The 26,462-nt window shown below is 39.3% G+C and overlaps 1 protein-coding gene across 1 annotated transcript in view; it reads left to right on the top strand.

The window, feature by feature from the left end:
• Positions 1-26,241, top strand: part of LOC102237938 (pre-mRNA-splicing factor ATP-dependent RNA helicase DHX15) — a 33,606-nt gene extending 7,365 nt beyond the window's left edge. The window contains exons 6-14 of the mRNA XM_023346491.1: positions 7,587-7,754; positions 16,477-16,563; positions 16,948-17,097; positions 17,531-17,639; positions 21,680-21,871; positions 22,998-23,120; positions 23,925-24,115; positions 24,753-24,922; positions 25,720-26,241. Of these exons, the coding sequence (XP_023202259.1) occupies positions 7,587-7,754; positions 16,477-16,563; positions 16,948-17,097; positions 17,531-17,639; positions 21,680-21,871; positions 22,998-23,120; positions 23,925-24,115; positions 24,753-24,922; positions 25,720-25,837 (1,308 nt within the window). The 3' untranslated portion in view covers positions 25,838-26,241. The remainder of the gene's footprint in view (positions 1-7,586; positions 7,755-16,476; positions 16,564-16,947; positions 17,098-17,530; positions 17,640-21,679; positions 21,872-22,997; positions 23,121-23,924; positions 24,116-24,752; positions 24,923-25,719) is intronic.
• Positions 26,242-26,462: the final 221 nt, after the last annotated feature.

The raw sequence follows: 26,462 nt of genomic DNA, 5'->3' as shown, positions 1-26,462 counted from the left end.
CCCTCGAGGACCAGGAGTGCCCACCCCTGGTTTAGAGGATTCCTGGAAAATATCCAATATTTTTTTTGTTATTGGGTTTTTTATTTTCCAAATCTGGATAAGTATAGAAAAACATGTCTTATCTATTTTTGTGCTTTTTCTTTCTTTCTTGTCTCCATTTCCCCTTTGGCTCGTTTATGTCCCTCCTTATGTTCATCCTGTCTTACATACATCCATTAGTCACTGTCTTCCACCTTCCTTCCTAATGTTTTACCTTCTTTTCTTCCTTCCTTGTGGAAAAAAACCCCTGCATACCTGCTTGCCTAGGTAGCCAGAATAACAATCTATTTTATTTCTTATACATAATTTTAGTAAATAATTCAGTGGTAGTATCGGTAACTATAATGACAAGTTCGATACATGCACATTTCCTCCCTTCTTTTATTCTCTTTGTGACGTTTAGCGTCTTGGACCTTGTACTATGTCAGCTGTGAACTTCTACTGCAGTAAGGCTCCAACCAACAGGCAGAATACTAAATTTCCATTCACGCATGAATTCACGACACTGGAAATACATTAGTCCAACAATTACTGCATTCCAGTCTTGAGCAGTATTAATAATGCAGGCGCTTATACTGCAATAACAATATACTTATGTATTGTGCATTCCCAACGCACACCCTATTTTAGTTCTTAAAGTTTATGCATCATGACATTAAAAAAAATAATTTTGTTCCTAAATTTCACCTAAAATGAAAACTTAATGAGCTACTACAGTGTATGTATAAATAAGTATACTACATGATGTATTTACCTTCTATATGACCTTATCAGCCTCTCACTCTGTGTGATGGGATATTGGCTGCCTCTTTACAAGTTGCTTCAGTTCATTGAGGTTTTATGGGGCATAGTTTATGCACGGCATTAACATTTGCTCTTACAGAGGAAATGGAAGGTTAAATGATCTTAACAAGTTGGATTTTCCCTCTGCAAAACTTATAATCATTTAGAAGTTGTATGAATTTTTAAATGTTCAGAGTTTTTTCAGCGTGCTGTGTTTTGCAAAAGTATCCTTACCCCATGAAAAAGTTCAGTATACTTTCTTGGCATTTAATCTGATTAAGAACTATTCTAGCCATCAGTCCAGCTAAATGAAATTAGTTTAAAGCCATAGACGTTACAAGACCTTTTGAAAAAGACAACGTAACATTTTTTGATAAATGTCTACCATAGGAATTTGTTGACATTCTTTTTAAAGAACCACCATTTTATTTCAACTTACAGGTGAAAAAAAAAAAAGCTTATGCTAAAAGGGAATACATACATTTACTTTGAAGTAATGTTGATATTTATGGAAAAGTATGTACAAACACATTTTCAAAACCAATAAGTGAAAAATTGATCTTAAACAATATTACTGGTATATTTAGTGTCATTCTGTTGTGGGAATTAAATGCAGTTATTCCAGGAAAAAATGAAAAACTGCTAAAACAAGGATTTGTTATTATATCTACTGTAAGTTTAAAAGTACTAGTTGTAGTTTCTAGCCAAAATTTAAAGAGCAATTGTGGAAAGCCCAGGGAGCCTCAGGTTGGTGAACATTGTTGGGACCAATACTAAAAAGGCAACATAATGAAGCATAAACAAAAAAGGATGGGTGATATTTTGAGATATTTTACAAATAAAAATCTGAAGTTTGGTGCATTTGTATTCAGCCTCCACATGTGCATACGTTGTTGAGCTATTTGCTGCAATTAATTTCAAGTCATATGTATTATCTCTCTACCAGCTTTGAAATCATTTTTGCCCATTCTTTGTGACAGATCGGCTACAATTCAGTCTTGTTGAATGGAAAGTGTCTTTGAATAGCAATAAGCAAGACTTTCCTCATATTTTCAGTTTGTGCATTCTGACACATTAATATGCTGTGATCTTAGCCATTATATTAAGCTCTGTATGTATGTTTAGAGTTATCTCAAACCTTTTCCAGCCACTAACAGATTTTTTTTTCTCAAAAATTGCCCTGCATTTAATTCCTCACCTGCCTCTCTGACTCAGCTGAGGTATAACATTCCCAGAGCATGGTGCTGCAACCGCCAAGCTTTAATCTGCAGGTTGTTTACGCGTGATGCGGATTGCTAGTGTTCTACCACACATAGACTTGTCCAGATTCATGTTCCATTTTTAGAATGATAGAATTTGGACTATTTAGAAATGTTCTAATTGGTAATACCTTAGAATTAAAAAGTGTACTTTTACCCCTATGAATCCTAAATGTTAACAGTGTCCATGGAAAATGAAAAAATAGGCACATTTGACGAAATATCTCCAATCCTTTGATGAATAAATGACTTAGCTGTCTGTGACTCTGGCTCTTTGGGAATCATCAGGATTTGTGCTGCAAATGTAGAAAAAGAAGACAAGTGACCCAGATTCCAACCTTCTCACAAATCTCTGAAATTAAGTCATTATTTTTCCCCCTCCTGCAAATGTCGTCCACTGATGTGTAATGGAGGGCAGGGTCCATGCCCAAAGTGATGAATTTGGTCACAGCTGGGTGGACACACACACGCGCAGAAAAGCACCAACAAATGTCTCAATCTCCTGATCAGTGGAGAGGAGAAGCCTGTCGGATCCAGCAGCGCCTTTTGCTGCCATGATTAGTTTCTCAGCTCTTTGACGGAATACTGTTGGAGAACATTTAATCAAAAGTGGTTGTATTGGCAAGCATCACTGGTGGAGACAGATACACACATTGGACAAAATTTTGGTATTTTAGGTTAGACAAGTTTATTTCATTAAGGCACACTTTAAATCCAAGTGCTTTACAGACAAACAAAACGACACAGGCGCAGAAAATTACAACAAATCAATAAATATATTAAATATATACAACATTTAAGCATCACATGAAACTTATGCACCACATAAACAGTTAAAATCAAAAACACTAAGAGACAAAACGAACCGATAGTGATTTTTGATCTCTATTGCAAGCTGGAGTAAATAAATGTTTTCAGACTTGACTTAAAGGAGCCAGCTGTTTTCTCTACATCTAGAACATATTATGAGATGCAGTTATACAATGCAGATGCTTTAGGGTATATCAAGTCCAGGAGACTTGATTTGATTCGGGACCAAAATTGCAACATTGTTATATTTTCAGTTGGTGCGGTTTGCTTTCACTCTGCACTCTGTCAAACAAACCAAACCCACTGAGCAACTTGTTTACCCCTTCGCCTGTGATGGAGCTGCACCAAGAAACACTAAAGGAAGCGACACAAAAATATCTGCAGAAGACTCTGAACGCAACTTCCTTCTTCATGAAATGTAAACTTGTTAATATGTAATGCAGGCGTCGTGCTTCCTCCAAACATTCCAAGTGTTATAGAGGCCAATACCTTACCTACAGCGAAGCATGGTGGTGGCTGCAGCATGGTATGGGTTTGCTTTAATGTAGCAGGAACTGGGAGACTCCACATCACTCTTGACCTCAGGTGACAGTACATATTGTTTGTTTTTTATCTTGTGGGTGTATTGTTTATGATTTTGTAAAGCAAAGTGCTTTTAGCATGAATGGTGGCAACTAGAATTTTAGGGAAATAGATTAATCTACTGCAATCTGGAATAAGACTGTGACTCAATGAAATATGGAAAAAGTGCAGCACTGTGAAAAGTTTCCGGATTCAATGTATGTCCTCCAGAATCCCAAACCTGTAGCAGCATAACTGGAGAGATATTTTAGGCTAATCTGAACCGCTTTAACTGTAAGCTTTATCAAAAAGGAAAGTGAAAGTAGACAGGGTGTCTGCCACCTGGACAAAAACTGGGAGCTATTTCCACTGGAGAGCAGCCTATTCCTCCCAGTCTATTTTTAGAAACTGGAGGAACCACCAGTAAACCTGCAGTCCGAGAAGCAAGTGCCGTGTTGGCCACTCAAATGATGTCATGTTGTTCTGACTTCCCCAGTCACATTTTCCCGCTGGTTGTTTATTACCAGTAATTATCTGGCATTTGACACCAGCTTGGCTGTTGTAGAACACCTACGTCAGTATTAATTTGTCAAACCAAGATCGATATGCGGCTTGTTACAAACAAGATCAAGTCATTGGGCGGCGTAGTGTTTGAAGTGGTCTCCTTTGAGGATTGGTAATTGATTTTAGAATAAGTGGTATCCCAGCTGAAACATTGATCGTCCCTCCCGTGACTGACTAGGAAAAAGTCTAAGATATTTGCAGCCAAAGTGTTAAAGATTTTCTCTTTTTTTTTTGTGGTTAGATGTAATTTGTTGATTTATATTCCACAAACCCACGCTGTGTAAAGCTCAGGCATAACAGAGAGCACTCCCATGGTGAGTTCATTATCACCCTCTCCTAATTGGGTTAAAGAAGTTAATGTGTTGTAGGTCTGGCAGAGATGGCTGTTCAAAGGGTGCAGCAGTGTGCCCCTCAAGCGCTTCTTAACCTCTTCAGTCTCCCAGCAACTTTGATGTAGACTAATGATTTGGAGGCAGATCCATGGCAAAGCCATAGATTCTTTTTATCTGACTGTTTAATTTATATCAGAGGGGAAGCAAGAGCAAACGGCCACGTAGCTCTCTCCTCCACAGCTTTTCTGAGAGATATTTGGCTTCCACAAACAAACAGAACTGAAGCGCCAGCTACAAATGAGAAAGTTGAAACTTATCACAGCTGTCGAGAGTAGATAAGTCCTAATATTTAAGCTTCCCCCTCAGCAGCTAACATCAAAAAAACAGGAGGATTTGTGGGGGTTGGGGCGGGGGTGTTGTTTGCTTGTCAAGAAGGGTGCCCAAATGTGTTGGTACTTTAGCTTGGCTAGTTAGATTCTTGCTTCTGGGGTCACAGGGAGAGCTGGTGGATGGGTTCCCAATGCTGGACAAATGTTTATGCACGTGCACACACGCACACACACGCGTACACACACACTTTGTCTTCAAATCCCTATAGGACAGGCAGCCAGCTTGCTTCCAGCGCTTTGGCAAAGAGGTTATTTATTTATTTTTTTTCGTGGCAGCTGCTGCATCCAGAAGCTTGATAGGCTATTAATACTGAGGCTAATTTTACCGATCCATTCAGATTTAGCGTTTTCCACGTGTCAGCGTGTTGATTAAGAGGCACATGGCCATCGGAGAGGCCCGACTTGATTTGATGAACAAGAGGACAAACCGGGCTAATAACCTATTTGCAGTCCTGATGGGAAAAAATGGAAATCCAGGCTTCTGCAGGGTATTAAAAAGTCTAAAATTTAATCTTCTCAATATTAGGCCCTAAAAAGTCTTAGATATATCCAGATTTTTCATAGGATGTTTTAAATTACATGTTAAATTAGTTCCATCATAGATCCTTTGTCTTTTTTTTAATCTTCTAGCATCACTCATTTCTTCCATGCGTTGTAGTTCTGACTGAGCAATTAGAGTGTTATTATGCTGTGACAAAACTACAAAACCCATAATGTAAACAGCCCTGTTGGAAGTAATTTATTCCCTTATGATCATAAACATTCAGTTTTCTTGTAAACACGCAAAATTCAGCACCTTTAACTGGGTTATTGTAAATTTTAGACAAAATAATAAAAAAAAAAGTTATTTTATCTGTTGTAATAGGAGATCAACTAAAAGGTTTGTCATGAAAACAAGGATTTCAATAAATGGCTAAAACCTGTTATTAATGACAAGTATACTGCACATCACTGTCTAAGAAGGCACTGAAGATGCATAAAGCTTTTTTATATACCTTGGACTTATTCACATTCTGTCAAACTTAAATATTTGTCATTGGGTTCTTACTTTACTTTTACAATTAGAACTCTGTAGTTGCTTTTGTATTTACACTGCCAACATTTTTGACCATTCTTCTTTAGGATGGTGATTTGTCTGATCAATTTAAAAGTATCACCATAGATTCTCAATTGTGATCCGGGCAGAACTTGAACTAGAATATTCTTTCATTTGAATATTCCAAAACATTGCATTGTAGCTCTGGCTGTCGTTAGGCTCTTTGCCCTGCTGAACGGTGAATCTGTGTCCTCGTCTTCAGTCTTCTGCAGCCTCTCAAGAGGATCAACTCTGACCGACTTCACTGTTCCTGCTGTTGAAAAGTGAAATGATAGTGCTACCATCATGTTTCAGTGTGGGGATGGTAATGTGCAGTGCTGGTTTTGAGCACATTTCACTCTTCCAGATGTTTTGCTGTGTACTCTACGTAGACTTGTGGTAATCTGCGAGTGGGATTTCTTACAGCTTGTTGCCAACGATGGCTTTTCTCTGAATAGTCTTTCACAATGGGCTTGCCTCGCCTGTCATTTTAAATGAATCTTTGTAGGTTTGCAGTTGTGGAACAACTTCCATTTGTTTTGAACAAAGTTTAAACTATATAAATGACTATTCTAATTATGAAAACAGTTGGCTCCCCCGTGGGCTGAATAAAAATTCATGACATAGATTGTGTCTTGTAACAAATCATCCCAAAGTGATTTTAAAAAAAATCTTCAAGTGAACTTGTCAAACTTGAAAAAGTTTGAGAGGTACTTTATCATAGCGTTATCAGTTTTCCTCAAACAAGTTTAGGAACAGAATGTTGATAAACAGTCATACATGTCGCTTTTTTTGGCTGGATCTTTGGTACGCTCTTAAAAACCGTTGTTGCTTCTAGTACTTGTTCTGAGGCATACATTTTAGGCTTGTTACTCTGAGTGCCTTCATTGCAACTCTTTGAGAAGCTGCTGCAATGCTCCCGTGGGCCTGTAGGTGGTGCAACAGCATAAGCAGCAAGGTATCGCACGGAGGAACTGCAGCACGTTGAAGATGAAATGATTGTTGTTTGGAACATAATGAAATGGTTCCTAACTGGGACTAGCTTAAAAAAAAAACAAAAAAAAACTAAATGTTTTGACAGCTTTGTTTTATGCTGCAAACTGTTCAGAACTTTGAACAGTTGTTAACAGATGGAATTGTCTGTGTGTTACACTAGAATGAAATAAAAATGAATCAATCTTTATGTTAGGCAAAAGGCTTTGTGAAATATTTATAATGTATTTTTCCTATTACATTTAATATGCTGTTAGAGAATAGGCTCCAATTTTGTATTTCCTATCCTCATTCCTGGCGCTACTCACGGCTTCTGTCTGCCAACCCACCGGCTCTTGAACGTTCAGCTCCACTAAACTGATCTGCCATGATTTGCCGCTGGTTATGCATCAATGCTGCAGTCTCATATCACATTCCCCTCTACAATACTGCGCTGTGGAATAATGAACCCCGTTTGAGTGTGTCTGGCTCTGCGCGTTTGTGCCTTCCGAGCGTGCTCGTCTATGTTTTCCATGATTGCTGCATTTGACAACAGAGCCACAGGGAGCTCAGCAAAGCATGCTGCAGTCCAAGTTTAATTTCCTCCATCAGATGGAACGATAGTTAGAACAAATGTACTGTAGCAGGGAACCACGGTTTCCCCGGCTCCCGTTTTATTTCTTCCCCTCTGCCGCATCCGCCCACTTCCATTGTTAATCCAGGTGTTGCTCAGAACCTGCCTGGTTTTGTGTTTGCGTACACTGGAGGTTCAGGAAACAATTGTGGTCCTTTCATCTTTCAGGAAATCGACGAAGCCTGCAAGCGAATCAAGCGTGAGGTCGACAACCTGGGGCCCCAAGTCGGCGATATGAAAATCATCCCCCTGTACTCCACCCTACCACCGCAGCAGCAGCAGAAAATCTTTGAGCCGCCTCCACCAAATAACCCAAACGGCGCTATTGGAAGAAAGGTAAGGCAGCTCCGTTGGTACAAAATCGCTTACGGGAAGCAAGCGAGGGAGAGAGTAAGGGGAGGCCAGATGGGGGAAAATAAGAGAGCTAAAAAGGTGGAAAGTATTTTTTCCTCCCATCTATTCCTTTTTTCTCAGCTTTAGCGCAGAACTGACTCACACAACATATGCTGCTTTTGTAAGCATGTGTGCTCTAAATTATATCTGGAGTATTACTCACGCCCTGTGAGTTGGGGGGAAGCTTCATTCCTAGCGTTTTATCCCTACACTCAAAAGTGTGCAAAAACTCTGTAAAGGTATGTTACGCATCTCATTCTTTCTCATTTTATCTCACACTCTTATTGATACAGACACGAAAGAGCTCCTCCTTTTTTGTGTGCCAGTTTCTATTCAGATGGGCTCATCGCCATAGTAGCATCTCCAGCTGCACTGTCACACTGTTGGCTTGGGATCTGAGAGAATACAAGACCATCACCAGTGCCAGCGAATGAGCAAACACTCAGCCCCAACAGCTGATAGAGGACAGTGTTGATGAATGAGTCATTGCTACAACCCTGCTAATTGAGCCAGATCAGACTGAAATGAGCAGCGAAAGTATTTATTCTCTGTCGAAGTTGAGCACATTGTGATACATCAAAAAATACTCGACTCAGACCGGATGGCGTGACTTTTAGAGTCACTGAATTGCTGTTGGATCTTGTGATGTTTGAAATATGAATGTTGACCCATGCAGGTCCGCTGTCAGGCCTTTGTAACTGAGAAAGAAAGTTTGTCTTTATCTTTAACATGGGAGATTTTGCCTGGTTTTGTTTGCAAAACAGCTCTAACCTAGCCAAACTGAATGGAGAACACTTGTGAGCATCCGTTTATGACTTGACATGGAATCAGAAGTGGAATTAGGTGTAATACATAACAATATTTTGATCTAAAGCAGTGGTCCCCAACCTTTTTAGTCGCGCGGACCGGTCAGCCCTTCGCAATTTTGCTGGGGTGGGGTGCGCGTGCGCGCAGTACTCCGATGCTGTTTTGTTACTAATTCTGCTGCAAGTTGGCTCAATTTTGACGCGCAAGACGTAACCGGTAAAATCCGGTTTAGGATTTTCAAAATAAAAGATCCGGAAGTAGTTCATTATTTCTTGCGCGGCCCGGTACCAATTGGTCGGTCCGCGGCCCGGTGGTTGGTGACCACTGATCTAAAGGATACCACTGTAGCTCGAGCTGCTTGTTTAACATCACTTTCCATCTACAAGGTGAAGCTCTATCCATTCTACAACAAGTTTTCTTCTGGGCTTGCCCTTTGTTTAGCTTCATCCATCTTCCAATCAACTCTAAGAAACTTCTCTGTCCCATAGCTTGATTATACCATCATTTCTCTTTTGTGATGGTATTTTTATTAAGATATGTAGTCTAAGTTTTCCTCTCACTGGTCTAACCAGAACAACTTCTTCTTGTGGACTTCTTCTGGCTTTCTGTCAACAATTGCTTTCTTCTTTATATTTTTCCAGAAAATTCTGCAATGTTTTTTTTTTGTGACTTTGTGATGATTATTGAGCACAGTTCAAACTATGATGGTCTGAAATGTGCTTGTGAGACGTTCAAAGTTTGTGCTGTTGATTTATTACCTAACCTCTTCTTTAAACTTCTTCTTAAATTTATCTCTGACTGTCTGCTGTATTTTTGTGATTCTGTTCGTTCACTGATGTTCTCTAACAAACCTCTGAGGGCCTCAAATAAGATCAGAATTTATACTGAGATTAGGTCACACACAGGTCAACTCTCTTTAATTAGGCGACTTTAAAAAGCCAATTGCATTAAAAGGAGTTAACTGGGCTGAATGTAAATCCTCACCCCATTTTTCTTTTTTTTTGTTTTGATAAGACATAAATGGACGGATAGATAGAAGATAATTGTCGTACACAAACAGTAAGCAAAAACCTTGGTATGTATGTACTTTGGTTAAAGTCATGGCTTGGTACATTAGTGGTTTGTTCAAATTTGTTTGAAGAGAAACTTCTAAACAAATACATGCTGTAGCATGATACTAGACTGTAGTTTGACTTTTTGTTTAAAATCAGGGCTAAGCAGGTAAGGTGGATGATACAGTTAGCAAATGCTGGGCGCTGTGTGGTTCAGATGGTGGAGTGAAAGCACCATATTCAGATGCTGAAGCCCTCAACTTGGTTCAAAACCCAGTGTTGGGCCATTTGCTGCATATTTTTCCCTTTTTCTTGTCTGGTTACTGTTTAATAAAAACCACTAATGCCAAGAGATGCAAATGTTGTCTAAGAAGATTTTCAAAAAGACTTTGCAAGAAATTTGAGAATACGAAAAATATTTAAATCACATTTGAGTTGTTCTGATGTTTAGACAATCCAGTGTACAAGATGTACTCGAATGCATCTTAAAATTGCATCTGATGGGAAATTCTCTCTACTCAGACACTCAGAGGGATTTGTCACATGTCATGCTGTACAGTGTTTTGGACTGATTGAACGCGGCATGCAGCTGGATTTGAACTTTAGCAGGTTTTTGTTCAGTATCATGGATGTTTATATTCAGCTTGACATTGTTTCATATGAGTAATTCAGTTATACAGAGCAAGCTACATACTCTGTTGCTTTAAAACGTAATGGTGACAAGTTTTGGTTCAGTTCACTTTTCTTTTTCCAATGTGGCTGCATCAGAAACCTTAATTTTCCCAAACAGCAGAGTTTAGTGAGAGGTGGTAGTTCTCTCACTTTTTACTTTTAAAGTTGAGGTACTACACGTTGCATTGAACACTTAGTTTTACACATGAACATTCTACACAAACATGCCTCACTTTAGCATCTCCCAACATGAGCTGGAGAGAGTTGCTTGGTATGTATATCTAGATCAATATTCCTAAAGGAGATATTATGATTGTTTAGTGGGTGTGAGTCTTTTTAACAGCACTTAAGATGTTACTTTGTTAAATATCATTCCACATCGCTATGAACCACAAGTGTTGGTATGAAGATGAACTGAAATACAGTAAATAAAGTCAAGGAGTCTGAAGTTTATGCCCAGCAACCAGTTTAAACTTCAGCAGGGTACAGTTTGTCTCTTCCCCCCCCCCCCCCCCCCCCCCCCCCCCAGCCTCAATTTGTCAGGGTCTCGTTGAATTGGCGAGGTGGCATCTAAAGTTGCCGTCCTTGAAGCAAATGTGCTTCTCTTCAGTGACTGACTGAGCAACTCATCAAGTGAAAAATGTAGAGATGTCATCCAAGCCAGCCCAAGAGGAAGTAGTGAAAAAGAATTAAGGTTCGCCACATCTGCTGCTACGCATGCTAACGACTGCATTAGGCACCCCTCAATTAACATAAAGCACCGGCTCGTCATTGCTCCATTTCTCTTGGAAAGCTACTCGTCTTCCATTTTTGAACAGTTTAATCATCTTAAAGCAAGGCAGGAGTTGACTAATCACTAACAGCAGCCGTGATCTCACTTAGCGCTCCAAAATTTGAAATATATTCCCTAATAAATGGGCTGTAGTTGGTTTTAGGATTTTTGTCTCATCAATGACATCTTTTAAGCCCTCTGCCTGATGTTACTTAAGATGCTGCCATGTATCCGTTTCATTGGGCTTCAAATGTGAGCGCATCACGGTGTTCCCTTCCCTTCGTCGGTGGAAGGCTTTATTTGTCAACACGGCTGTGCTTCCCAGCAGGGAACGTGAAAAATGGCCCATTTTAGCTATAGAGCATGCTCTCCTGCAGGTAATAACCCAGAAATAACATGCAGAGATGATGCTCTAATGATATTACTGATGAAGAAGCCCGGATTATCCAGTGCAGCAACAGACTGGAAGGAGCCAGCCTGCGTTCAGTGTAATGGCCCCAGCCCGGATAATCCTTCAGAATCAATGCAGTCAATGAGGCCACCCATACGATCATGAAATGTGAGAGGGTGTCATGTGCGGCATCTGCTGGAGCACCCACTGTGACCCAATACTCCAGACAGAGGCAGCCTCCGCTAGTCCATTTTTTTTGTAGACAGAAGTTGAAGCATTCCTAGCTCTTTGATTCCTTAGGAGGGTGATGGGTGCCGGCACGGAGCATCCTTCACAGGACTCCTGTTACAATAAAGCAAAATGAGTTCCTCTATGAAGCACTTTCGGAGCCTGATAGATGGTGCAAAACTGGATAAAGACATAACAGTAAGGTTTGTTTGAAGTAGGCAGTGGTTGGTGTGACATTCTCGCAGTGTGACAACTAAGTTTAGTGCAATCAAAAGTTTAAAACAAAAACCTATTACCTGACCCAGCTTGACAACTGCAATTTTATTTTTCCGTGCAGTTTGTCTTTAAAGTCAAAGTTTAAAACTGGGACTGACTTCACACCCAAATAGAGCGAATTCTGTTTGCTAGGAGACTTCAGTTCCTGTGGGATTTGCTAATTTGTTTTAATTTTTGATGATCAAACACTCAGGGAACATGCTATTAAATAAATATTGAACAGCTACGTGTGTGCCCGAAGCTTAATGAGATTCAAACTGTCAGAGGTGTTAATTATTAGTTTATACCTGCAACTGCCGTATTGGAGAGAGAATTCAAGGCTGCCTGGTGACCTCACAGGGACGACCTTGATTTATTCGAGACTGAGAACTTGAGCAACCTGACTTCTGAGTACAAAGGGAAGAAACAATAAGACTGCCTTATCTTGTTTGTTTTAAAATACTTCCAAACAGTTAATTTAACCTTTTTTGTAAGAATGAGTAAAACATAACATCCATTTTTTCACCCAGCTGACTGGGACTGAAGCAACAGGTGGGGGAGGGTGAGGCCAGTATTACTATGCTTCATACAGCTTTAGAAAACTACTCAGCACCATCACATTCTCTGGTAGTAATAATAATAATAATTTTATTTATAGCATCTTTTAAGGATTTTTCAAACAAAAATCAAAACTGGTCTCTCTTGTAAATGAGATCTTGGATCTCAATGAGGCAGCCTGTATAAATAAATATCAAAAAACATTTTCTAAATACTGTTCATTGTTCTTATTGAACTCATAGACCTCAGCAAAAAAGAAGTAATAAATAATAAACCCCTTTACACAGTAAGACAGTTATGACAAGCTGATATTAGCTGGTTAATTAGTGCTGAGGTAGCCAGCCTTCAGTCAGCTGCTTAACAGACATGTTCAGATTTTGCCACTGTAGTTTTTAAACAGTGTTACCTAACATAAAATAATGTGTCTTTTTGTTTGTTTATTTAATGTCTATGTTTTACATAACTGGAAATATTTCTAAAAAGCAGATTCGTAGAAATCTTCTTTTAGACACTTGTCCTGATGTCTCATTAGAAGGACTTTAAACCACAGGAATGATATAACTTACAATTCAAGCGATTTTGAAAACTTGGTACAACTTTAAAATGGAAATCGGCCTATTCCTTGCTTCACCGTTGTGTTTTTGTGGGTCACTTGGGAAAAAAAAATTGGTTCCACTGAAGCCATAAAACTAGACCAAAGTAAATGATCTACCTTTGAACTGAGCAGCTGATGTATTACTTAGTAGATAGCCTTCATGATTTATAGTTATTAAATGTGATAATTTGTCAGGGGATGCGTTCACATCTTGACAGCCAAGAATTATGCATATAACAGCCAATTTTTATAAGTTTCTACCCAGCGTTTATTTCCATCTCTTCATTTTTCGCCTTGAATACTAAGGGGGAATGTGCCATTCGACAGGTGAATTACTCGAGGTCAGAGGCAGAATGATAGGGGGGAAAAGGCTGTCTCTGGCATTAATAACTAAACAGTCAGGCATTCTCAGGCTGCAGAGAAATCCTCACTTAAAAGGTGGGATTTAAAAGTCTCCAAGGCTCTCGGCTTGAAGACAGCTGAAGAGGCACAGCTACAAAGGAAGTGTGTCAAGTGTGCAAAATTGGTTCTGTGGACGTGTATCAGCAAAGACTACATTTGATGTTTGGTTCTGTGCTTGCCATTTTATGATGAGGACTACCAAGAAAGTGGACGGAAACCGTCAAACGTCCACCCAGGTAATTTTGTGGTTTGTTTACGTTTTGGTGCATGTTATATGACTAAATTGGCAACATTGTTTTTAATAAGCAGTGACACTGATGTCAGAGCGTCTTGTAAAAATTGAAGATTTAATCGAGTTTCTTAACCCAGACCGTCTCCAGGGTTATTTATGGAGAAGATTCCCCAGCAGCATCAAAGTTTGCGTGAGAGCAGCAGAAACTGTCTCATCTTCCTTCCCTTCTCCCTCTACCCCCTGTTTGCATGCATCCCAACAGCTAACAGACTCCGGGTGATGTGACTCATTGGATAATTTTGCTTTGATTCAACTGTCATTTCCCATGCACGTCTTTGCTATAAGGGACGATTGTAGATTTGAAACTGCTACATGGAACTAGTTCACAATTTTCCCACTGGTCATGTTCTTGGAACCCCAGCAGCTTTTCATCACACTGCTGCTTTTCCTTACTTGCTCTTCTACTCGCAACGAATACACGGCAGTAAAAAGATATTGACTGAGCACATATCCTTCACAGCAAAACATCCAACGTGCCACTGTTTACCACAGTTGTGGTTTCTTCTTAACATTAAAGCAGCAAAACACCCTGCCTGGGTTGTGTTGATTTTTAAAGGAAGAAAGCATATTGATGCAGCTCTGTCTTATTTATTTTTAATACTACATTATCAAATGCAGTTGTAAGATTTTAGATGTTAGAGTTAGGATTATGGCATTCCTTAACGACAAGCAAAATGATGAAATAACTAGTAATGGATACTGATGAGTCCAGAACCCCTCTATCCATCCATCCATCTGAACAGTGACCTCGATGGAAACACCCGCCATAAATTAATGACAACTTAAACATTTATACCTTAAAAAGGATTAAACATTAATTGCAAACACTGGATTTGAGTAAATATGGCAAGGAGAACTTGCACTGAGGTATGAAAGTATCTATCTGTGTCTTTGTATTGATCTTCTTTACACTGTTCATCCTTGCTTCTCACTACCTTTTGTTGGATTTTTGCAGGTTTTGTATTTAAGGCCAGAGCTTAATTGTCAAAGTTATTTAATCCCAGCTCTTGATCAGCTTCTCATTTCTCAGCAACCATGTTGAAAGACACATCCTTTAGTCATTGAAAAGATGTTGATGCATTTAAGGAGGATCAATTCATTGGCATCAGGCAGAGAAAACGATGCAGAAACCACTAAAATTGGGTTGAGAACTCGCCAGCGCCTTAACAACTGGGAGGATAGTGGGGAACCATTGTCTTTCAGGAAGAAATGCAGTCGGAAATAAAACCCTGAATCACTGTGATCGGTGATCACTTAAACGTTTGGTGACATCAAATCGAAGGAAAACAACAACGTAACTCAGGGCTATGTGCAGTCATGAAAGTCAGAAAATTTTCACACCACTATGTGAAGGGACCTCGAGTGATTGGAACTGAACAGCTGTGTACCCTTAAAAAATCCGCTGTTTAGTGTCTAACCAGAGAAAAAGGTTTCAATTTGTAAGGGAACATAAAGATTGGACTCGTGGAAGAAGGTCATGTGGCCTAATGAGTCCAGATTTATAACTTTTAAACTTTAAAGCCTTTTTGAGGTAGAAATATTGAATTTATTTTTTTCTGATAGCTGAATAGATTACTTACTACCTATGGTCTATGTTTGCTATTGGCACAAAAGAAGAGGAAATATGGCAAGTCATGTCGTCATTACAACTTTCACCAATATTATCACATCACAGGTTTTCCTAACATCATGCAGCTCTATAGTGAACTCTGCTAATTTCATTATGGAAAATCCTGGAGTTGAACGTAAAGACTGTGCACTTGGCTGCAAAAAATTGTCCAACAAAAATGCCCAAACTAAGTTCATAGCAAAGATTTACCTCAGTTTGTATTCAAAGTAAAGCTGTTGGTGCCAACATTGCACAGCAGCAATCAAGAGCAAGCCACGAACAGTGAGGTAGGCACAGTTGGTGCATCCCTAGATAGCAGTGCTTCAGATATCAAGAAAGAAATACTTGCTTCACACAAGTCCTCATTGTGGGGAGAAAAGAGGTATGATAAAAGAAAACACAATATTGTTTGGTGCTCCATTTTAGGAAAATGAATTATTTTCTGTGCGCCTAAAGAATTGACTTGCACAAAGAGTTTATAGACCTACAATCTTTTTTCACATCTTTCCTGTTATTTAAAACTACAGTGTATTTTATGTGATGGTAAACAGAAGGAAGTACAGTAAAGGGAACGATGCTGAGGGTCTGTTTTTCTTCAGTAGAGACAGGCAAACTGGTGTGGCTTGATGAAAAGATGGATGGAGCTAAATACTTGGTATTCTGGGGAGAAACCCCAATAAGTTGTAAAAGATTTGAGACTTGGATGGAGGTTTATCTTCCAGCAGGTCTCAGAACATATTCATTTGTTAGCCAAGGTGCAGATCCAGTTCTAGTTGAGAATCTGTGAAAAGAAAAAAAAAAATTTAACTCGGTTATTGTGTTGATTTACCACCTTCAATCAAAAAGCACATATATGATGTGAATTGCAATGACATCTTAATATTCCATGACCAGCTGAAAGCAAAGCACTGTGCTGTTCGCCTGATGGAACACACATGAACCTGATTTCAGTCGAGCCAACCTCTGAGATCCCATCAGTCTTTCCGGACGCCTTGGGTGGATCATTTAAATCATGTGTCCTCATGTTCACAGCTCGTTGTGTCAACAAACATCGCCGAGACGTCCCTGACCATCGACGGAGTGGTGTTTGTAATTGATCCCGGATTTGCCAAGCAAAAGGTTAGCTTCCCCTTTCCCCCCGCAACTCCTTATCTGCTGCGATCATCTGCGTCTGTTGCCTGAGAATCCTCAGATAAACACAGCAGTGCACAACTGACAGCAGCAAAGATGGAAAAGCCTGTTATTTATTCCCCTGACATTTCACCAGCCTGAAGCCAAGTCATACACTCGGCACAAAACAAGATTATATATTCACCGTGGTGAATTGGGCGCATGTGTCACTCTGCAGCTTTTTGTCATCATCTTGTAGATGCGCTAGATGTTACTTTCTTAATTTTTTCTTTAAAAAAAAAAGAAAAAAAGAGCACTATCCTAGTTTAAGCATTTCTGGGGTTTTTTTCCCTGTTTAAATCATTTCAAGCCTTTTCTCTCTGTTCCTCTCAGGTGTACAACCCACGCATCAGAGTGGAATCCCTTTTGGTCACAGCCATCAGCAAGGCCTCGGCTCAGCAGAGAGCGGGTCGCGCTGGACGAACTCGCCCAGGAAAATGTTTCCGCTTGTACACAGAGAAAGCTTACAGGACAGAAATGCAGGTGAAAAGCGGTGTGGCTTTAAGATGACTGAAATTATATGAAATATAAACTCAAGATGATTTCTTATATATGCCATTCTGCAGTGCCTCAAGCATCTTGTATCCCCCAGAGCGACCTTATAGCTGTAGAGAATTTGCTCTCGCGACTCTTGGATTTCAGGATCCTGATTCTAAATCACCTTCTTAAGATGTGTTAACAACATGGCCACAGTGACAAATGAACTTCTAAAACCCAGTTTTCCACTTTCCTCAGGGTAATTCTATCCCATCACTCTTAGTGGCATGGAAATGTTTCTTTTTTAAATAGCCCTTCAGATGCCCTACACTCCCTGTTTCTGTTTAAGCTGACATATGACTGATTCATGAGTAGATAATAATCACCGTGTCTGATTCACTTTAAATTGTTCCTTGGGCTTCCTTTCTAAATGGCACAGGACAACACATATCCAGAGATCCTGAGGTCTAATCTTGGCTCCGTGGTGCTGCAGCTGAAGAAACTGGGCATTGATGATCTTGTGCACTTTGACTTCATGGACCCTCCAGGTTAGTTTAAAGATGACATAGATTTGCCTCAACAAATTACTTAAGAAAATACTACTTTATTATTTACTTATTTTGGAAATGGGGCACAATTGAGTTGAATCCATAGGAGCAGGAAAGATGATCAGAGTTCGAGTGAAGACAGATTAAGCTAAATATAAGAATCTGCGGAAAGACTTTAAAATTGCCTTTCAGATATTGTCCATCCGATTTGATTAAGCTGGAACAAAGAGGTAGAGAAGGATGCAATTGTATACCACACTTTTCAGATGAATAAAAATATGTTTGTTTTAAGCCATACATCCTGCTCCTTTTACTTTGTAGTTATTCACAACTTTGTTCTAATATCTCACATTCACTCCTGATAAAATACATTAAAGTTTGTAGTGTGATGTGGCGTAATGGGAAAGATGTAAGAACTATGATAGCTTGAACACTCACACAGGAGCAATCAGCATGCTGCAGTTTTTCATTAGATTTGAGTAATATTTGTATAATACAGAGGACATCAGAAAAACACTTTCTTCTTCCAAGCTTTTTAGTCACAATTTTAGATTTATTCTGCCAACTAAAAGATAAGCCAGAGCCAAACAGATGGAATAGGTCTCCACAAAGACAGTCCAACTGTGACGGTCGTGGTCATGTTTTAGCTTTGGCAAAGTTCATCTAAAAGCATTTAACAACTTTTCACGTTGTAGTTTTAGTTACATCTCTTTAGAAATCACTGTCAGCACTTTTTTCAGGGCAACATAGACATCAACAACTTTGATGACTGCTCCATGCTGCTTCTCTGCACATTATCATTAGCTGAACATCTTTCCTTTGCACTTTATTGCATTCTTTAATAAACCAAGAAAGACATCTGGAGTGTATCTTAAACAGTTTGTGTCTAATTGAGGTATCAGGTTATTGTATTTTCTAATGTATGTATTTTGAGATCCTCCTGAAGAAACCACCCACCTCTTCCTACCCCTAACCTCCATCTCTCCCTCCTCCCTTTTCTCACCATAATATAGTTTTCATCTCACCTCTGAGATTAAACCCATCTCTCCCCGTCCACTGTGGCAAACGCCATTTGGAGAATGAAATTGGTTACATCAATAGCAGCACTATCACCTTAGCAATTGCCTTCCCTTTATATTCCTTCAGTGAAACGTGACTGACCTCCAACACTACGCTCACATTCCTCACAAAAACGCGCAGGTATACATCAACATATGGGATTGGCCTTGTCGGCGGAGTCTTAACTGGGAACAGTGGGGTGAAGGAAAAGGGTGGAGGATTACCTTTTTATTTATTTGATCCACTCAGGGCAGAAGGTTTCTCCTGATGTAGCTCCTGCACAGGCTGGTAGCAGGAGCTACTTGGGTGCAGCAAATGAAGTCTGATTTAAGTCTGAGAGTTACTAGACAGGTCTTATAACATGTATTTACAGTGGATCACTTTTTATATGCTGTGCTGAAGGTCTCTCGCTAGGAAAATGGCCAATATTGACTGAAGGAGTTGATAAATATACTGCATGAACCTTTAGAGATGGGGCTTTTTTGTCTGTAACTGTTTTTATTAATAATTTTGGTATGTTTTAGTAATGTTTGAAAAGTAATTGCTGAATTTGAGTTTTGGTGTTTTTATCATTTAAGACAGAAAAATCACTAGTTTATCTTGTTTTTTTTTTCCAACGGGAAAGAACAGTCCTTCTCTTTCCCACATAAATTTCTTCAAAACTGGAGCAACTTATGAATTTCACATGGTTAAGGTATAGCTCAAGCTTGAGTTGGTAAATAACGGTGTCAATCAAAAGAATCCATGACTTGATCAGGCAGAATTTCTAGTCGCGTTTTAAAATTGAACAAATTCGGCTTCTTTTTCATGTACTTTACACTACAGGTGGGCAATATGGACTTAGAAGTTTATCACAATATTTTGTGGTACGATTGTGATAACTACAAAAATTAAAATGCTATTATTTCTTTAGGTAACCGTATGGCTATGACTGCATGGCACTCATAGCACAGCATTCAAAGCGCCATAAAACAAATATTGCTTTTGAAAACCCCCTAACCCTAACCCCATTTCCTGAAGAATCCCATTTTCAATAGGTTTCTTCAGGATGCCACTTACTTGAAGAAGTGTGATTTGTCTCATTAATCTGAACACAGTAACTGCATTTAATCATATTTTCAAATTCAAATCTATTGACGCTCTCATGGAACAAAGAGTGGGGAAAATTGTAAAAACTAACATTTTCAGTATTACTACCAGTTTTATGTTTTAATTAACATCATTAATTAAAATTGATCAAGCCAATGATGAATCATAATTCCTATCATGATAAGAAAATGTTCACAATAAGTGATAAACAATGCAATAAATGGCCACCATTACTGTACACATGTAGATTTCTATCCATTATAGTGGGATGTTTGCTAATACGCCAAAAAGTTCAGTTTTGGTCTCCAATGAGCAGAGCATTGTCTTCCATATGTTTTCTGTGTTGTCACCTATATTAATCATGATAGACTTTTATTTCAAAAACGGTTCTGTTCTTTGTTCTCCCAGCACTTTGCTGGGCCAAATTCATTTTCCTGGTGACATTTCCAAAATGCGCCTTTCAAAACCGATGTGGTTCAGTGTACCTTTAGCCTTTTGCCTCATTGATTTTAACCTGGGTTAATACATCGGATTCTTGTGTGTCGAGCCAGTCGATGTTTGTTTTCTGATGAGTTGCGTTACATTTAGATTGAATTTCCACGCTGGTTCATCTTGCTAGCTGTACTTGGAAATCGGATTTTCACCTTTTGTTCAGCCCAACACAAGCCATCAGAATGGTAAGTAATCTGGCCGACATTCACCGTGTGGAGGAGAAAAAAAAAAAAAAGTAAAAAGTAGCTTTGATAGACTAAATCAATATTTGTTAATCATAAAAAACCACCTCCCTGCTGTTTGAAATTGAATTTTTTTTTTAGAAGCACTTGAGAGAAATGAAAGTGAGCAAACACCAGAGTCGGTGTTTGAAGCTAATTTTCAGTTAACATGCAACTGGTCATTAGGCGTCAGCTCTGAGAAGCCAAAGGTCAATAATTGCATCTGGAGGAAAAATCTTTTAACCAAACGGTGGAAGCCTTTTGTGTTTAAGCATTAAGTAGAAAGTTCCCCTGTAATTACATTAGTTGTTTGGGATTGCCAGAGTGTAGGATGAAAAATGAGCTCTGCCATGATTGCTTCTCTGCAATGCCGCTGTCGAACGTAACTCCGGCCATCACATAACAGGAGCCATCTCATTCTGATTCACCTCATGCATCTGGCTGCCAAATCTGCCAACTGCTTCCATTTTAGTGTTTGTTTCGTTTCTTAAAAGGCATTTGTCTTCTATTAGAGCTCATAGTACAACAGGTGATGGAAGTGTTTTCTCTGCTCCCGGTCCTTTGAGGGCCAGGTTTATTTTTTGAAAAAAAAATGCACTCTGCTTTTCCATACACTGACAGATGGATCTTTCGATTTAAAAGTAAAATAAAAGCAATGAAACCTGATTTACTGACTCACATTATGAACTACATAATCGGGACTGATAAAATAATATAAAAAACACAAGCTATAACCTAGCGTAAGCTACAGACAAAACAGTTGGGAGAAGGGGATTTCTCAGTGGCAATAATAACGCCATCCAGATGTAGCATTAAATAAAGCTTACATTTTTTTTGTTTAATTGGACTGACAACCATGCACACAAATATAACAGTTGGTATAGTTAACGCTAGGTAAAACAAATACATATCATGTCATTTGGCATAGCATTTAGAAAGAAACACATATTTTAGTTTCTATATGTTGGCAAAAAGGACAGTCGGTGCTTGTACTCATGATAGTTTTAATAATATCTGACATATTTTTGTTTGAAAGTCAATTCAAATTGTACTCTTCAAGTAACGCTGCTATGAAAGAATGACAGTTTTGCAAATTGTCTGCATCTGCCACCTGTGTGCTTTCCACCTGTGGGGTTGAAGCACTTTAACAGCCCGTCGCTCCCACTCTGTCCTCCCCAGCCCCGGAGACCCTGATGCGAGCGCTAGAGCTGCTGAACTACCTGGCAACGCTCAACGACGACGGTGACCTGACCGAGCTGGGCTCCATGATGGCGGAGTTCCCCCTGGACCCACAGCTCGCCAAGATGGTCATCGCCAGCTGCGAATTCAACTGTTCCAATGAGATCCTTTCCATCACCGCCATGCTGTCAGGTAATGCTCAGAGCTGTTGTGTGAGGCTGGACTGACCAGAGAGCTCAAAGGACATGTACAGGGCTGCTTTCAGGTCCATATTCCCAAACAGTAGTAAACATTTATACCAAGACTGGAACTGGTCACCAGCTAACATTTACCTTGCCTATAAAAGTAAAAAAATATATATATATATATTATTGGACTTGTTAAGCTAGAAGCAAATTAATTCAATACTATTATTATGTCCCCCTTATATTGTAGTTCTTAAAAAGAAGCTCACAAAATGTGGCATTTTTTGGTCAAAGCTTTGCAAAAACCCAAAAATGAACACAAAAATTTGATTATTTCAACTCCACTTCCTAGTTGTTTAAGGCCACTTAGAATACGTGTCATGTGTACCTTCAGAACTTAACTACAAGGCAAGTGGAGTAAAAAGTCAGTAGTGTCAGCTGTTTGCGAGGAAGAAGGGTGGTGGGGGGAGGGGAAATAAATGTCTGTACAAAATGTATAGGTGTAGCTGGAGCAGCACTAGCACGCTACGGCAGTAATTGCACTTCGGGCTTGCCAAAGCAGAATGCTGCTCATTGAGATGAATCTTGACGCCTTTGAAGGGAGTGTGAGGGTCTTTGAGAGCGAGGAAATGGATTTAACTAGCTGTTTGGACGTGGTGTGCACTTAAAGCAGCTGTTTCAGGATGGAAGGTTTTTGCTGAGTTCATTAAAGCAAGCAGCAGAAGCTCACCTGAGAACGCCGCCGCCACAGCAACCAACCGTGAGGCTCAATAAACACAGCTTTTATCCATTAAAGGCACAATCAAGCACGTTCGATGTTAAGCAGGCCAGGAGCAAATTGACAGAGGGTAAAGGGCAGAACCAGACAGCCTCACTGAATCAGTTCTTTAGTTAGATTGTGCACTTGTTTGGGCTGGTTGTCAGATGTTAGCTGTAACTCGTCTAAAACCAGGCTACTGTGGAGGAGGATGGAGAATCCCATCATCCTTCCTTCTCTTAGACCCTCCTCTCCTTTTCACCCGTAAACTCTTGGCAATGCACTGTGCCTCGTTTGAGGCCTTGTTCTTCCCTCTGTTGGATTTGCTTAACTTATCCCTGTGGGCGGCTGGGGGGCCCATACCAACCTTGTTTAGTCCCACAGTGCTTCGTTCGACCCACGGAGGCCAAAAAGGTGGCTGATGATGCCAAGATGCGCTTTGCCCACATCGACGGAGACCACATGACGTTACTCAATGTTTACCACGCCTTTAAGCAGAGTAAGTTATATATTTATTATTCTATGTTACACTAGTTTACATGTGGATTCATCATATTATTGAAAAGTTACACTGTAGGGTTACCAGGTGGATCAGTGGTTGGTCAATGTCATTGTCCCCTGTTTGATTCCTGGGCCATTTACTGTGTGTCTTCTCTTTCTTCCCTTCTTCCCGTCTAGTTACTAATGAATAAATCCACAAAAACCTTTAAAAAATCATATTATATTGATTAATTACATACAATCTGATGTTTTTAAAACTTCATTTCAGTATATTGTGATGATTTTCTGCTTACTGCTAATGAAAACATTACATTTTAGACCAGATCAGTTTTAATACACAAGAGTAGGCTAAACGAAGAGTATGTTTAATACGTGTCACTTTCAAAAGTTTCTTTAATCTGACAAACAAAACTCATTAAAATGCATATTCCAATTTAGTGAAAATGGCTGTGCATATTTGAGTAAATCATCAACAAACTGTGATCCTTTAGTTAGTGAAGGAGTCTTTAAATAAATAGATGATAATGCCCATGTCAGTAATTGACCATTTTGATAAATATGATCAAAATGGAGATGTTACCTGCAAAATGTTTCCACAGTAAGTGATAACTGTAATTCAGTCGGCAGACATTTGTTTTAAAAATATCACCTAGTATTCACATTTTGAGGAGAGTTTGAGGCTTTAATAACATGCAAGTTAGAGATACAAAATAATTCAAATAAATTAACTGCAGATTAAGTTCTCAGTAATATTAAAATTTGAGACAGACCAGTTAAATCCCTCTCTGTCACTTTGTCACAGACCACGAGTCCACCCAGTGGTGCTACGATAACTTTGTAAACTACCGCTCGCTGATGTCAGCAGACAACGTTCGGCAGCAGCTGTCAAGGATCATGGATCGCTTCAACCTGCCAAGAAACAGCGCCGATTTCAACAGCAGAGACTATTATCTCAACATCCGACAAGCACTGGTCACTGGCTTTTTCATGCAGGTCAGCGATCAGTCTGGTGGAGCTACTCTCATATTTAAGCTAAAAGTATTCATTTGTTGCTCCCTGAAGCTCACCCTTTTAGAGGTTGATCCTTCGAAAATCAGGTTTTTCATATTTGCAGAACATTCGCTGAAAACACAGCGGGGAGCTACAGGCACACACACACATTTAGTGCCGTTTTGTTTTAACCACATAACAAGAAATCCTATTAATTTGTCTCTTACTCAGGGATACAAATGGTGGCTTTGCAAGAAGCCATTTTCAGGGCCACCTGAAACAAGCAACCTGACAAGTTGAATTATGGTACTAATATTGAAATATTTGTCAACATTAACCTTTATCTCAGAGACAAATTTGCAGCTCATGTTCAAGGGTTCGCAGTGTTTGGTTATCACATCTTTGTTTGGAAAGGCCTTTATTGAGACTGATTGCCTTGTTTAATCACGACCGGCACAGAGCCTCGACCAAGTGACTAGAGGGTTGGTGGTGGTGGGGGGATTAGTCGTTTGAGGGCTTAAAAATTGGCTTCAAGTACTTGCTCTTTTTTCAACCATGCGGGTCAACAATAAAGAAATTTTAAAAAGTGTATTTCAATTTGTTTGGATGTTTCCTTCATAATTGTCTGTTCTGTAAATAGGTTGCTCACCTTGAGCGCACCGGCCATTACCTGACGGCAAAGGACAACCAGGTGGTGCAGCTGCACCCCTCCACTGTGCTGGACCACAAACCTGAGTGGGTGCTCTATAACGAGTTCGTCCTCACCACCAAAAACTACATCCGTACGTGCACGGACGTCAAGCCGGAGTGGTGAGTTTCAGATTGCTTGTAAATATGTCACTGTTCTACTCTGTCCATGTTGAGTTATGATAAATTTACCAGATTGTATTATTCTGTGTAGAAATTGGCTTCAACAAGCTTTAAGGCCTATCACTCTAGAATTTAAGAGTGCCTTTTATTAGTATTTTATTCATTCATTCTGTAATTTATCAACCACAAACTTCAATGTTTTCTCTTCATGCTTTATGGACTGAAACTAAATAATGTACAATTACTGTGTGAAATGAAAGGAAATAAAGTTAAACATTTGGCAAATATGACATTCATTGTGATTAATTGTAATGCTATAGTGATATTAATGTGATTAATAGAATTTTTTAATCTATTGACAGCACCAGATAAAAAATAGACTTGAATTCTTGCTTGTAAATTGACGCATGAAGTTGTGGCCTTGTCTTTTTGAAATTTTTTCATTTGAAATCCTTGTATCATTTTCATCCTATCTCACAATATCAATAAGAATAAGTTTGCAAGGTGCTATATACCTTATTACAAAAACAATTGAAAAATACGATGACAACAACATGCGTGATTCAAACTAACAAGCCGGTCTGAGCAACCAGCTAACCTGAAACAATCCTTTTAGCTGTTTCTGTTCCCCCTGTGTGACCTCGTACAATTATGTTCCAAATTTGTTGTGTGCTTGCTCCAGCGGTCGCCTCGTGAATATGGAAGAACGTATTTTTTTTTTTGTTTTCGTTTTTTTTTCTTCCCCACAAGAAAACACGGGAGATAATTTGTGACTGTTGACTTACCTTCTTTTCCAGGCTGGTGAAAATTTCCCCGCAGTACTACGAGATGAGTAACTTCCCTCAGTGTGAAGCAAAAAGACAGTTGGAGCACATTATTGCAAAACTCTCATCCAAGGAATACACTCAGTTCTAAGAAGGCCTGCGAGTGCTGCGGCAGTACAAAGTGTAAATATAAACTCATTTTAGTGTTCTGTATTTTTAATTCCCACGAAGGACACAGTGTGACTGTTTTTTTTTTTTTCCCCTTCACTGCACCAAATGCTTTCTCATGATTCATGAACTGTGGGCTATATTTACTGGACCTTTTTTAAGCATCATTGCAAACAGGCCAAATAGGTTCAGAAATATCTTATCAGAAAAGGAAAAATTCTGTCTGATGCATGATACTTGATGTAAATTTCAACATCCCTTTGTTTATTGCTACTTTAACAGCATTAATCTATTAAGAGTGGCTTTTGATCAGATGTAATTAAACAGCATTTTGATGTAATGTTCATCTCATTTCCCGTCAGCTGTTCAGTTTAATAAAAAATGCATTTGTAATAACTCTCTCTCTGTCATCATTACAATTAAAGCATAATCTGCAAATGAACTTCTCATTCGCTCACTCAGATCATTCACTTCCCGACCTGTGAAATCCAGCCCGTTTTTCCTGCCTCTTTAGGGACGTTAAATCTTCTTACTGGGGTATTGATAGCTCTAGAAACAGTTGGAGTTGAGGAGGAATGTTAATTACAAATGTTTCAGAACAAGATCAG

The sequence above is a fragment of the Xiphophorus maculatus genome, chromosome 14 (genome assembly GCF_002775205.1).
Source record: "Xiphophorus maculatus strain JP 163 A chromosome 14, X_maculatus-5.0-male, whole genome shotgun sequence".
Classification (NCBI taxonomy): Eukaryota; Metazoa; Chordata; class Actinopteri; order Cyprinodontiformes; family Poeciliidae; genus Xiphophorus; species Xiphophorus maculatus.
This window is presented reverse-complemented; position numbering and strand designations above follow the sequence as displayed.